This window comes from Peromyscus leucopus, chromosome X (genome assembly GCF_004664715.2).
Source record: "Peromyscus leucopus breed LL Stock chromosome X, UCI_PerLeu_2.1, whole genome shotgun sequence".
Taxonomy (NCBI): Eukaryota; Metazoa; Chordata; class Mammalia; order Rodentia; family Cricetidae; genus Peromyscus; species Peromyscus leucopus.
The window spans coordinates 22,039,776-22,053,672 of NC_051083.1; the positions used below are offsets into that span (position 1 = coordinate 22,039,776).

At 40.1% G+C, this 13,897-nt stretch overlaps 1 protein-coding gene across 1 annotated transcript in view; it reads left to right on the forward strand.

The window, feature by feature from the left end:
- Positions 1 to 13,897, forward strand: part of LOC114683381 (lysine-specific demethylase 5C-like) — a 40,089-nt gene that overhangs the window by 11,784 nt on the left and 14,408 nt on the right. The window contains 5 exon segments of the mRNA XM_028857679.2: positions 690 to 848; positions 3,171 to 3,290; positions 3,414 to 3,572; positions 8,296 to 8,477; positions 8,574 to 8,736. Of these exon segments, the coding sequence (XP_028713512.1) occupies positions 690 to 848; positions 3,171 to 3,290; positions 3,414 to 3,572; positions 8,296 to 8,477; positions 8,574 to 8,736 (783 nt within the window).

The following is a 13,897-nucleotide window of genomic DNA, read 5'->3' on the forward strand; positions in this document are numbered from 1 at the left end:
CTCTAATCCAGTTGCCAAGCACTAGCTTCCTTTAAAGTTTCAGGTAGCTTCAGATGTCCCCTTCAGAATGACATATTTCCTCCTAGAAGTCCTCCCTCATCTCTAATTAATAAAGTGCTGCTTCTTTCTCTAGGTTCCCACAATATTTCTTATTGGCTACTATGGCAGTTTTCAATTTTTATGAACATTCTAGAATACTGTGCCTTTTGAAGGCATATACCAGATCTTCCTCATTTCTGTGCCATAGAATGCAATGTTTATTGAATGAATAAAATGAAAAGATTGAAGACTAATAAGACTGTTCTTGCAGGGTGGTGGCAGCATACACCTTTAATCCCAGCACCCAAGAGGCAGAGACAGGTAGATCTCTGTGAGTTCAAGGTCAGCCTGGTCTACAGAGCAAGATCCAGGACAGCCAAAGCTACACAGAAACCCTGTCTCAAAAACCAGAACAAAAAAAAAGACCACTCTGCTCTTTTATCTCTACTTGTTTGAGGGAGGTGGTACATACATGCAGCTGAACTCCAGACCTTGAATGACTAGTTTGTATAGGACCATGAACAACCAAGCCAGCAAACCCCTCTGGCTTCCAATGGAGAACTCTCTGGAATAGGATATTGTCTGGAGGGGCCTGGTATTTGAAGATTGGGCAGGGCCTATATTGATAACCCTTTGCTTCTCTTTGGCAGATTGAGTCATATGTGTGCCGAATGTGTTCCCGAGGAGACGAAGATGACAAGCTTTTGCTGTGTGATGGTTGTGATGACAATTACCACATCTTTTGCCTGCTGCCTCCTTTACCTGAGATCCCAAAAGGTGTCTGGAGGTGTCCGAAGTGTGTCATGGCGGTAAGACCTCCCAGTCCCAGTCCACATGGAATATCTTACTTTCCTTTGTATAGTCTAAAGGGAGTCTCCTACCTCAGCTATATATAATATTATGCTTTGGGACTTCAGATTGAGGCTAGGCTTTGCAGAACTTTGTGAGAAAGAGGAAGAGAAAATGTAATTTATGCTCCTGTCCTGTGAGAGCTCCCAGACTATCTATGGGATATCACAATTAGATGGGCTGTGTGTGTGGATGGATTATGTGTATTGACATGTAAGCAGATGTTAAAACTGATGTTAGAAACCCTCAGTTGTAGTAGTTGACCAGATAGGACAGGTAGGGGTTTGTTTGTTTGTTTATTTGGTTGGTTGGTTGGTTGGTTGTTTTGTTGAGATAGTGTCTTACTCTGTAGCACAGACTGGCCTCAAACTCACATCAGTCCTCCCTCCTCAGCCTCCCAGAGCCTGAGATTATGGGTAGGAGTCACCATGCCCAGGTCAAGGAAAATTAAGAGTGGTGATTAGGGAAGATGTCAAGAATGAGCTTTAAATGACAGGTTTAACTATTTATCTACAGATAGACCATATAGCTATTTTATTGAATCTAGAGCTTTGAGCATGCTAAGGAAGTACTCTCTACCGCTGAACTATAGTTCCAGCCTGTGTCTTATTTTTTATTTTTGTTTTGAACTTACTTTGTGGCCCAGGCAGGCCTTAAACTTGTAGTCCTCTTTCAGCCTCCCAAGTAACTGGAATTGTGGGCTTGCACCATCAGTCCCGGCTAGAAATTAAAAAAAAAAAAAAAAGTTATGTCCTTTTGATTCCCAAGTATTTTCTTTTTCTTTAAGACACTTAAAAACTTGTTCCATACTTTATAAAGACTTGTAACTTCATACCTTTTCTTTATTAAATGAATTAAAGATATGAAGTTTTCATCAAATGGGTATAATGATTACTCACTTTCCTCTTGTTAGGGTATTTAGATTTGGTTTTCAATGATCAAGGCAGTAGAAGATGTCCATTGGTGTTCTAAGTAGGGAAACAGTATTTTGCAGGAAAAGAGATATTCAGGAGAGAAAGTGCCTAGGGGAGGTAGGTGTAGTGTGGTAAGGAGGAGCCACAAAAGTAGCAGTGCGAGCCAAGTACCCAAGATGTCTGACAGTCATTTCATGGCTTTCTCACCTTCGTCTGTACTCTCCATGCTCCTCTACATTTCCCTCTGGGTTTGTGGGCCTCAGGGTTTGAGTAGCTAGAATTATAGGCTTGTACCACTGTACCTGACTTAGAGTTTGGGTGTGTGTTTGTTTCAGTGTTGAGGAATGATCCAAGAGTTTCATACATTCTGGACAAGTGTTCTAAAGTTGTGTTTTGACATCAGTAAAAGTAAGGAGGAAAGGGGCCAAGAGTATAGCTCAGTGGTAGATGCCTGATTAACATATATAAGGCTCTGGGTTCAAACCCCAGCACCCCAAAAAAGAAACATAACAGAAACAGTATTAGAAGACATTCCCATGGAGAACGAACTCCGTGAGTATGTTAGTAACTTTCCCATTGCTATAAAGGTATCTGAGAGAAACAGTTTACTATTTATTTAGCTATGTGTATTTTATTTTATATGTATGAGTGTTTTGCCTGTGTGTACCTTGCACTGTGTGCATGCCTGGTGCCCACAGAGGTCAGAAGAGGGTTGTGGATCCCCTGGAGTTGGAGTTGCAGATGGTTATGAACACCATATGGCTGTTGGGAACTGAATCTGGATCTTCTGCAAGAGCAGCAAGTGCTCTTCAACTGCTGAGCCATCTCTCCAGACCCTGAGAGAAACAATTTAAAGGAAGAAAGATTTTGGCTTACAGTTGTAGACATTTCAGTCCATCATGGTGGGAACATGCTTATAGTACAACTCACATTATGACAGCTAGAAAGCAGACAGAAAGACACTGTTGGACTGGGGAAAGATACTGCCTACAAGAACCCAACTCCTGACCTACTTCCTCTAGCTAGGCCCTGTCTCCTAAAGTCTGTAGAGCTTTCTGAAGTAGCACCACCATCTTGGGATAAAGTCTTTAATACTCGAACTTTTAGGGGAGGGCACTTCATATCCGAACCCTAACAATGAGCAGAAGTATAATACAAATTTCGTGTGGCATGAGTAGATATGATAAGTTGAGGTGGTAAGAAGGGAAAGGTAGAGCTGTAAAGTAACGCTTGCCCAGGAGCCTTGCAGGCAGACCTAGGGCTCTTCTCCCTCCCTACTCCTATCCCATGTTTCCGTTCCCCTTGAGACGATTCGATTCTCTCTTTGCCTCTATTTTTATGACTTGTTCTCTCTCTTTTGGATTTTAGGAGTGTAAGCGGCCACCTGAAGCCTTTGGCTTTGAACAAGCTACCCGGGAATATACTCTGCAGAGCTTTGGGGAGATGGCTGACTCCTTTAAAGCTGACTACTTCAACATGCCTGTGCATGTAGGTGATGGAGGGCTGGGGTAGTGCTGGGGCTGTTTCATGGGCACTGGTACTGTGCCTCTCCTGAGTTAATATGGGCAGGATAAAATGGGCTTTGATCATCTGCTATCTTTGTTCCCCTAGATGGTACCCACAGAACTTGTAGAGAAGGAGTTCTGGCGTCTGGTGAATAGCATTGAAGAAGATGTGACTGTTGAGTATGGGGCTGACATCCATTCCAAAGAATTTGGCAGTGGTTTCCCTGTCAGTGACAGTAAACGACATCTAACCCCAGAGGAGGAGGTGAGTGGGCGATTATCATGGTTGTTTATGTCAGCTGTATGAGCTTGAGCAAGTTATTTAGTATCTGAAAGACCTGTGTCTTTCAGGGATAATTATGCCTGCCTCAAGTAGTTACTTTGCGATTTACATGAAGTGCTATATGTAAAGAACACAGCCTAGGTAGTATCTGAAATGTGCATGTATAAGATGCTTTTCTCTCCACCCCTGAGCCCCATTTCTGAATTTGTAATGTGGAGATATACCTACCATGCAAATTTGTTATAAGAATTATGTGAGAAGTAGATAAAGTGACCTAAGGAGTACTTGGCCCTTTCATACATGTTCAGTAAGTAGGGTTTGTGTGCACAGGTAGAATTGAAAGTCCACGCTTGACTGAGGGGGAGAATGTATTTGGGTTGGAGGCGGTGAGGAGTGTGGGGTTTGTTTTGGTGGTTGTTGTTTTGCTTCCCCCCCCTTTTTTTTTCTTTCTTTGTTTTGCTTTTTTTCCCTTTGTTTTGGTGTTTCTGTTTTTTTTTTTCTTTTTTTTTCCTTTTTTTTTTTTTTTTGGCTTGTTAGGTTTTAATTTAAACTTGAAAATTTGGTTCATAAAAATACTAAAAATATAAATATTAAAATATTGGAGCAGGAGAGATGGTTCAGTGGTTAAGAGTATTTGCTACTTTTGCAGAAGACCCAAATTTGATCCCAGTGCCCACATTGGGCAGTTTACAACTTGCCTGTAACTAGAACTCCTCAGAATCCAATATTCTTTTCTGGCCGCCATTGGTATTTAGGTGGTACACATGCATACAGTTACTTAAAAATAAAAATTAATCTTGCTGGGTGGTGGTGGCACACTTTTATTTATTTATTTTTAAGGATTTATTTATTTATTATGTACACAGTGTTCTGCCTTCATGTATGCCTACAGGCCAGAAGAGGGCACCAGATCTCATTACAGATGGTTGTGAGGGTGGCGCACGCTTTTAATCCCAGCACTTGAGAGGCAGAGGCAGGTGCATCTTAGGAGCTCAAGGCCAGCCTGGTCTACAGAGCGAGTTCCAGGACAGCCAAAACTGTTACATGAGAAACCCTGCCTTGAAAAACCAAAAATAAGTAGATAAATAGGAAAACCAAAAATAAATAAATAAAATAAAAATTAACCTCAAAAAATAAATTATTTGTTTTTATGGAGTGATGTTTCTAAAACATGTATGCATTGTGTAATTAGTGCGTATCTTCTAAAACATTTTTATTTCTTTATTATAAAAACATTAAGCCGGGCTGTGGTGGTGCATGCCTTTAATCCCAGCACTCGGGAGGCGGAGGCAGGTGGATCTCTGTGAGTTCGAGGCCAGCCTGGTCTACAGAGTGAGTCCCAGGAAAGGCGCAAAGCTACACAGAGAAACCCTGTCCCGAAAAAAACAAAAACAAAAAAAAACATTAAAATCCTTTCATAAAGCTTTTTGAAATATATAGTACATAATTATTGTTTCTAGTAATCCCACTGTGCGATAATGTACTAAAATTAACTACTTCTAAATTAATATTCATTAATCTATTTGTGTATCTCTCCCTCCCCTTTGCACTGCCCTGTCTCTAGGAACCAGCTTTTTACTTTCAGTATCTAAGCAATCAATTTTTTTTTTAGATTCCACATTAGAGTGAGATTTGCCTTCCTATGCCTGGAATGTAGTGATCACCAGTTTGATCTGTGCTGCCACAAATAACAGGATTTCATTCTTTTTAATGGCTGAATAGTATTCCAATATATGTATTATATATTACCTTTTTTTTTCTTGGCTGTTTTGTAAAACAAGCAAGTAAAAACAAACTCCCATGTTACAGTAAACATGGGAGTACAGATACCTTTGCAACATACTGATTTTGTTTCTCTTGGTTATGTAACCTGTAGTGGAATTGCTGAATTATATGGTAGTTTTATTTTCCTTTTTTTTTAAAAATAAGAACTTCCATACTGTTTTCCAGCATGGCTGTACTGGTTTAAGTTTTTACTACAATATTCGGGGCTTCCCTTTGCTCTGCATCACTGCTAATGTTGATTACTATTTTGTTATACTGGAGATTGAACAGAGGGCTTTTGTGCATGCTAGGCAAATATTCTGTCACCTGTTTTCATCCCTTGTCTATTTGCCTTCCTTTTTTTAATTTGCTAAAACTTTGTTATAAAAAAGTTACAAATAAAAATCGTCACACAGAACTGTGATTATGAAGCCAGGTGATACCTCATTGTGGGTTTGGCTTGTGTTTCTTTGATTAATGATAGAGCATTTTTCATATACTTGCTTTGCTGCTTGTATGTTATCATTTTAACAATTATTGAATATTTCAGTTGTTAACTTTGTTTATATCTATCTGTTGTCTGTTTTAAAATCTGGTCATCTGCTTTTTTTTTTAAACTGTGGTTGTTCATGTTAGACAAATAGTTTGCAAATATTTATTCTGTATATTCTCTTTGTTGTGTTTTGTATAATGTTGGGTTTCCTAAAAAAAAATATTTATTTATTACACATACAGTGTTCTGCCTACATATATCCCTGCAGGCCAGAAGATGGCACCAGATCTCATTACAGATGGTTGTGAGCCATTATGTGGGTGGTGGGAATTGAACTCAGGACCTCTGGAAGAGCAGCCAGTGCTCCTAACCTCTGAACTATCTCTCCAGCCCAGCTTTTTTTTGGATATAGGATCTTGCTATGTAGCCCTGGCCTGGCCCTCAGCATAGGCTCCTATTAAACTTGTGGCAGTCTGTCTTCTTCTTAGCCTTCTGAATGCTGGGATTACAAGCATCTATCTCTAGCTTGCCTTTGTTTTCTTTGCTGTGCAGAAACTTTTTAGTTTGTTGCGGTGACATTTATCTTTTTGTTGTTGTTTCTTGTGCTTCTGAAGTTTTGTACAAGAAATTGTTGCCCGTTTTAGTGCCCTGTAACATTTTCCATGTTTTGTTTCATAGATTCATAGTTTTAAGTCTTACATTAAAGTTTTAATCTGTTTAGAGTTAAAATGAGATGGAAGCCTAGTTTTTTTTTTTTTTTTTTTTTTTTTTTTGCATATAGCTGTTCAATTGATCTAGTGTCATTTATTAGAAAGACTACCCTTTTCCCAGTATGTGTTCTTTTGTTTTGTTTATTGTGTTGTTTCGTTGAGACCATGCTTCACTATGTAGCCCTAGCTGGCCTAGAACTCACTATGTAGACCAGACTAGGCTTGAAGTCACAGAGGTCTGTCTGCCTCTGCCTCCTGAGTGCTAGGATTAAAGGCACGTACTGCCACATCCAGTTTCATTTTATTTATTTATTTTTTATTTTTATTTATTTATTTTTTAAGATTTATTTATTTATTTTGTATATAGCATGTATGACTACAGGTCAGAAGAGGGCACCAGATCTCATTACAGATGGTAGTGAGCCACCATGTGGTTGCTGGGAATTGAACTCAGGACCTCTGGAAGAGTAGTCAAGTGTTCTTAACCTCTGAGCCATCTCTCCAGCCCCTCATTTTACTTTTTAACACGGTTTTTTCAATGTAGCCCAGGCTAGCCTCAAATTTGTGAACCTCCTGTTTCAACCTCCCAATTGCTAGTATTAACAGGTATGTTCTACATCATGTTCCTAGGACCTTTGTTGAAAACCTGTCGGCAGAGCAGGCCTTATGGTAGATACGTATCCATAATCTTCCCAAAGTTAAAGTGATTTGAATTGAAATTTTCTGTGTGTGCGTTTTTGGGGAAGAAGTGTAGAAAACTCATACGTTGTTAGGTATGATGCCAAACTGTATATAAAAGCAAGTAACCTACCGGGCGGTGCTGGTGAATGCCTTTAATCTCAGCACTTGGGAGGCAGAGCCAGGTGGATCTCTGTGAGTTTGAGGCCAGCCTGGGCTACCAAGTGAGTTCCAGGAGAGGCGCAAAGCTACACAGAGAAACCCTGTCTCAAAAAACCAAAAAAATAAAAATAAAAGCAAGTAACTTAAAATTTAAGTTCTTGTTGAGTATGATCACTCACTCTCAGCCCTTAAAAGGCTCAGGTAGCATTATTGTGACTTTGATGTTAGTCTGGGCTATACAATGAGATCCTGTTTCAAACTTAAAAAAAAAAAAAAACAAGCCCAAGGAGATGGCTTAGTTTTTAAAGTGACTGCTGTGCTAGCATGAGGCCCCAAGTTTGGATCCCTAGCAACCTCATAAAAAGCCAGGTGTGGTAGTTTGCCTCTGTAACTCTAGTGCTGAGGGAGATAGACAGAGGCAGGGAAATCGGCAGTCAGTTTAGCCAGTTGGTGACCTCTGGGATCAGTGAGAGATCCTGTCTCAAACAACAGCATGGAGAGTGATACAGGAAGATACCTGATGTTGACCTCTGGCCTTCACGTGTATGTTCACAAGTGTGCACCCACAAAAACATAGACTCACAATACACTAGAGAGAGAGAGAGAGAGAGAGAGAGAGAATAAGAAAGACAAAAAAAATGCTGGGCTTGGTAATTTAGGCCTATAATCCCATCTGCTCAGGAGATTGAGGCAAGAGGATCACAACCTCAAGGCCTGCCAGGGCAACTTAGGAAGATCCTATCTCCAAATAAAAAGTAGAAAAGACTCAGGGTACAGTGGTAGAACATTTGCCTAACATTTGTGAGGCCCAAGGTTCAATCCCCAGTACTGGGGTCGGGGGAATGCTCACTTCCTTAGCATAATCCTCATCCTTTTGTACAAATATTTGATCTGACAGGAGTATGCTACGAGTGGTTGGAACCTGAACGTGATGCCTGTATTGGAGCAGTCTGTACTGTGCCACATCAATGCAGATATATCTGGCATGAAGGTACCCTGGCTCTATGTGGGCATGGTCTTCTCAGCCTTTTGCTGGCATATTGAGGATCACTGGAGTTACTCTATTAACTACCTCCACTGGTGAGTGGGGCCATGGCAAGCTGGGGAAACAGTTAGGGTGGGCTCTCTACATAACCATGTATATGACCATTCTGTATCCCCTTTTAACTTGAACAGGGGTGAGCCAAAAACCTGGTATGGGGTCCCATCACTTGCAGCAGAACACTTGGAAGAAGTGATGAAGAAGCTGACACCTGAGCTTTTTGATAGCCAGCCTGATCTCCTTCACCAACTTGTCACCCTCATGAATCCTAACACCCTCATGTCCCACGGTGTGCCGGTGAGTACCCAGGAACATAAGCCAAGGATAGGAATGATGTACTGATGACGTTTGTGGTAGTAATTGTAGTCCTTACTTGTGATTTATCACTGCCTTTTCTTACTCCTTTCTGCCTTGAGTGGGCTGTAGGTCTGATTGCTCTGATATCCATGGTCATCATGGTTGATTAAATAAACAGTGTGATAGAGTTCTCTGGACCATGTGTTTGAGGGAAGTACCTCAGGGATGCCTTATCATAGCTAGCTTCCAGCTAGTGGAAAAGGGAAATGGAGGAAAGACAGGGCTAGAAAGTCTCACTTTTCTTTTTAATTGTATTCATTTGTGTGTGTGTGTGTGCCTGAGTGTCTGTATATACACCATGTGCATGCAGTGCCCATGGAGGCCAGAGAAGGGTGTTAAATCCCCTAGAACAGGAGTTATAGGTGGTTATGAGCCACTACGTGAGTGTTGGGAACCAAACTCAGATCCTCTGCAACAGTAGCAAGTGCTCTTATCTGCTGAGCTATCTTTCTGAAACAAGGAAGGAAGAAGGAAGGGAGGAAGGGAGGTAGGTAGGTAGGAAGATAGATAAATAGATCATTGATTCTCACATGAATTTCTTCTTCCTTTACCTTATTTTTTCATATATGTTTGGATAATGTTTTGTAATAACTTTTAATGACATTTAGTCAAGGATCAGGATATCTAAGGAATTAGACATGGGAAATTGCATCTAATAACATTAGTGCAGATAACATTCTGCAACTTGGGGGCCGTCCTTTTCCTTCTCTCCCTAACCACATTTAAAGATTTCAGGACTAAGTGGTAAAGGAGAACTGCAGAGCTTAGTGTTTGGGGGGGTGTATGGTGTATATGAAGCACCACACCACCAAGCAGAAAATGGTCATGGGCCCTTCCATTTCCACTGATTCACAAGTAGAGATTGGCTCTAACCTTTCCTCAGACTTTTTCTTCCTCATCCGTAGCATACTTCTTGTCTATAATGTAAAGGAAAACTATAGGATAAAAGGATTTGCTTAAGGATTAGGGCAGCTAAGATACAGAGTGGGGCAGGAGTCAGAGAGCTGTTCTGTACTTAACCTCTTTTAAAAAATTATCACTGACATTCAGACATGCACATTATTTCCACTTCCACAGTATTTTTCTTGTTGATGGTTTACCAGCTTCTCTAGCCAGCTGCTGTTGCCTCTGACTGCCCTGCCCTTATAGACTGAGTAGTTCTCAGCATCTCTAGCCTCTTTGGATTGGCAGTATACATTTCAATCCAAATCACCTGTGGCTTTCATGTGCCTACTTGGCAGGCCACAGTTTAGTAAGCTATGTTTAGGGCTTTGTATCATGTCATGTTGTGTGGGTTGTGTCCACACCCCACCCCCCACCCCCCACCCCCACAATACACTACGCTTCCTTTGGGAAAGGCCATTATTTTTAAAGAAACACCTCCTTTCCAAAAAGTGGAAAATAGGTCATTCCCTATTCCCTCCATCCTAAACATTTGTTATATTTCCATGTTATTTTTTATGTAAAGCTTGATGTAGTAATAAACTGAATTTTATAATCTCTTGTATTTATGATCTAGAACTGCACTGTTCAATTTGATAGCCATTAGCCACGTGTGGCCACTGAACATTTCAAATGTGTCTAGTCCCAGACAAAATGCACTGAGTATAAAATGGATGTAGGAATTGAAGACTTAATATTAAACAAAGAATGTAAAATATTTCACGAATACTTTTATATAACACCTACACACTGTGATGACAGCATTCTGGGTTTGTTAAATAAAAAGTTAGTTTTTTACCTGTTTCCTTTTACTTTTTTAATGTGGCTACTAAAGAATTTTAAAGTGGCCAGACTTTGTTATGTGCTGTATAATCTGAGCTGTTTGAGAAGCTGAGTCAAGAGCATCTTAAGTTCAACACCTGCAGCTTGGTAGAACATTTGTCTATCATTTACAAGGCCCTGGGTCCAGTACTCAGTACCAGAAAAGGAAGAATATTTTTTTCTAAGCACCTTTGTGCCTGGTATATTTCTCTTGGACAGTGCTGCTCTAGTATGGTTTTATAACTGCCATTGTCTTTTTTAAAGACAGCTTTATTGCAATATGGTTTACAGTCTGTAAAAGTCACCTACTTTAATTATATAATCTAGATGTTCTTACAGAGGATTGCTGTCGTCACTGCAGTCCAATTTTAAAACATTTTGCCACCCCAGAAAAACCCTCTGTAAAATACTCATTTACAGTCATTCTTCATTCTAGCCTGTAGGACTAGGTATCCATTCAATTTATTTTCTAGTTCTAGATTTGCATTTCTTGTTAGTTCATACAAGTAGAATACTGTTTGGTCTTTTGTGGGAGGCTTCTCTCAGTGTGTTTTCAAGGTTCATCTGGGTTGCAGCATGTATCTGAACTTCATTCTTTTTGTGGCCCAGTAATGTTCACTTCACTCCGGGTTTAAATTTTTGTTGTTATTTATTCATATTTCTCATTTTTCGGCCAGTGAGATGGCTCAGCGGGTCTTACCACCCAGCCTAGAGACATGAGTTTGATTCTGAGGACCCACATGGTGGAAGAAAAGACCTCCTTTTTTTTTTTTTTTTTTTTTTTGGTTTTTCGAGACAGGGTTTCTCTGCGTAGTTTTGCGCCTTTCCTGGAACTCACTTGGTAGACCAGGCTGGCCTCGAACTCACAGAGATCCATCCACCTGCCTCTGCCTCCCGAGTGCTGGGATTAAAGGCGTGCGCCACCACCGCCCGGCAAGACCTCCTTTTTAATAGCTGTAGAATAGAATGACTGCTTCTTGTTTATTTTGTTGTTGAGATAGTATTGCAGTGTGTAGTAGCCCAGGCTAGCCTTAAACGCTCAGGCTGGCTTCAAACTTGTGACTCTCCTACCTCAGTCTTCCAGATGTTGGGATTGTAGGCATGTACCACCACATCAGGATAGAGGTGCTTTTTCATAATCACCACATAGGAAACGGTAAAGTAACATTGGCAAATGAGCTTAAGAGGAAATCAGGAGCATTATTTTCCTAGGTCTGCTATCAGGGACTTCCCTGGAACTTGGCTTTTGCATCCATGAAATTAGAAAGTCTGGGAGTAGATTGTTCAACAGATATTGCTGAAGTTCTTTCTGTGTGCAAGGTCACTGGTTACCACCCTGAAGGTCAATAAAGTAATTCCTACCTTGGGTGTGTAAACATGAGTGGAAGACAGAGAACATTAAACAATTAAAATAAGTTGAGAGATATCATAGAACAGCAGACTGGGCCATTTAGGACTGGGGTACCTGGATCAGGTTTGTAAAAGTATTTATACCAAGAAGTTTCACAAAAATTTTAAAGATGAACATCCAGTGCCCAATGCACAGTCCTTGATAAAAGAGTAAGAATTTGCCTGCCTGCCAGACTCATGACTCTTTATCCATGTAGTCATGGAGTTTATTCCAGAGGGGCTTGGGCAAGGCATGCCATGGTCAGAGTTAGATTTTTTTTTTTTTTTTAAACAAAACATTTCTGGTGGAGGCCATAGCAATTATAAAAACAAGAAATATTTCAAAACTTACTGCTTTAAGAAGAAAATGTGATGGTGATACATTATTAATGGGAAGATTTATATTAGATGTTGATTTACCTCAAATTATTCTGGAATACTAGCAGAGGAATTACTAGGCTGAAATAAACTATTTTATTGATATGTATTAGCAGGTTAATGAGCTGTATGTATAGTTCAGAGATCATGGCTTTAATTGTTAGCACCAAGTAAATAAATAATAATAAACAAAAGAAAGAAAATGCATTTCTGAGAGAATTTGATTCTTATCCTGGTACTTAATCCTTTTACTGTGTATTGGCTAGCATTGAATGTTCATCTTTAAACATTTTGTGAAACTTCTTGGTTAAAGAAACAAATTAAAACAGCTGGCGATGGTGGCGCATGTCTTTAATCCCAGCACTCTGGAGGCAGATGCTGGTGCTACACAGAGAAACCCTGTCTCAGATTGGGGCGGGGGCAAATTAAACATATAAATGGCTCCTTCCACTCCTTATTGAAACCCAGTAAAGTGACAAAAAGGGATTTTTTTAAAAAAGATAAATCATAGAGATGAGAAAACAGAATAAATTGTAGAGGTGGAGAGACAATGATAAAAATTTTTTTTAATTGACATTTTAAAGATTCTTTTTAGGTTTGTATATGAGTTTTTCCTGCATGTATATATATGTGCACACACACACACAAATACACACACACACACACACACACACACACACACACACACACACACACACACAAATACACATGCACACAAATGTATGTTCCTGATGCCTGAGGAAGTCAGAAGGCATCAGATCCCCAGAACTGACTGTAGTTACAGAAGGTTGTGAGCTACCATGTAGATGCTTGGAATCAAACCTGAGTCCTCTATAAGAGCAACAAGTGCTCTTAACCATTTAGCTATTTTTCTAGCCCCAACAATAAAATTCTTGATACTAGAGAGCAGACAGTACAATTCAGTCTTTTTTTTTTAAGTTAGATTTATTTTACTTTCATTAATGTATATGTGTGGCTGTGTGTGTGTGTGGGGGGGTGCCCTTGGAGGCCAGTAGAAGATGTTTTAATCCCCTGGACCTGGAGTTACAGGAGGTTATGAGCTGCCTGATGTGGGTACTGGGAACCTGACTCAAGTCTTCAGTTAGAGCAACAAGTGCTCTTAACCACTGAGCCATCTCTCCAGCCCTGATCAATTGAATCTTAAGCTACTACTGAGAATGTATGAGAACCAACGTGATTTAATACTTTATAATCACTTAAGGGTTATACGCAGCAGAACCTGGCATTCTGAGGGTAGTGATGGATGGATTCATATCTGTATAAGAAACAGATTCCCATCATTTGTGTCTGATGATGTGACATTGCCTCACTTCAGAGATTTATTTCTGAAATTAGAACAGAGGGTTGAGATCTCCAAGGTACAGTTAGTACAGTTAAAGGTAGAATTGGGGTAAAAAAATAGTAGAATTCTCCTTTGTGTACATACTAGATTCCTGACCACCTTCCTCCACTAGGCTGTTAGCTTGCTGACAGCTGGGCTATTTTCTGCAGACAAAAAGTATGAGTATTTTTTAGGAGGGAAGGGGAGTTTGGGAATCTGACTAGTGTA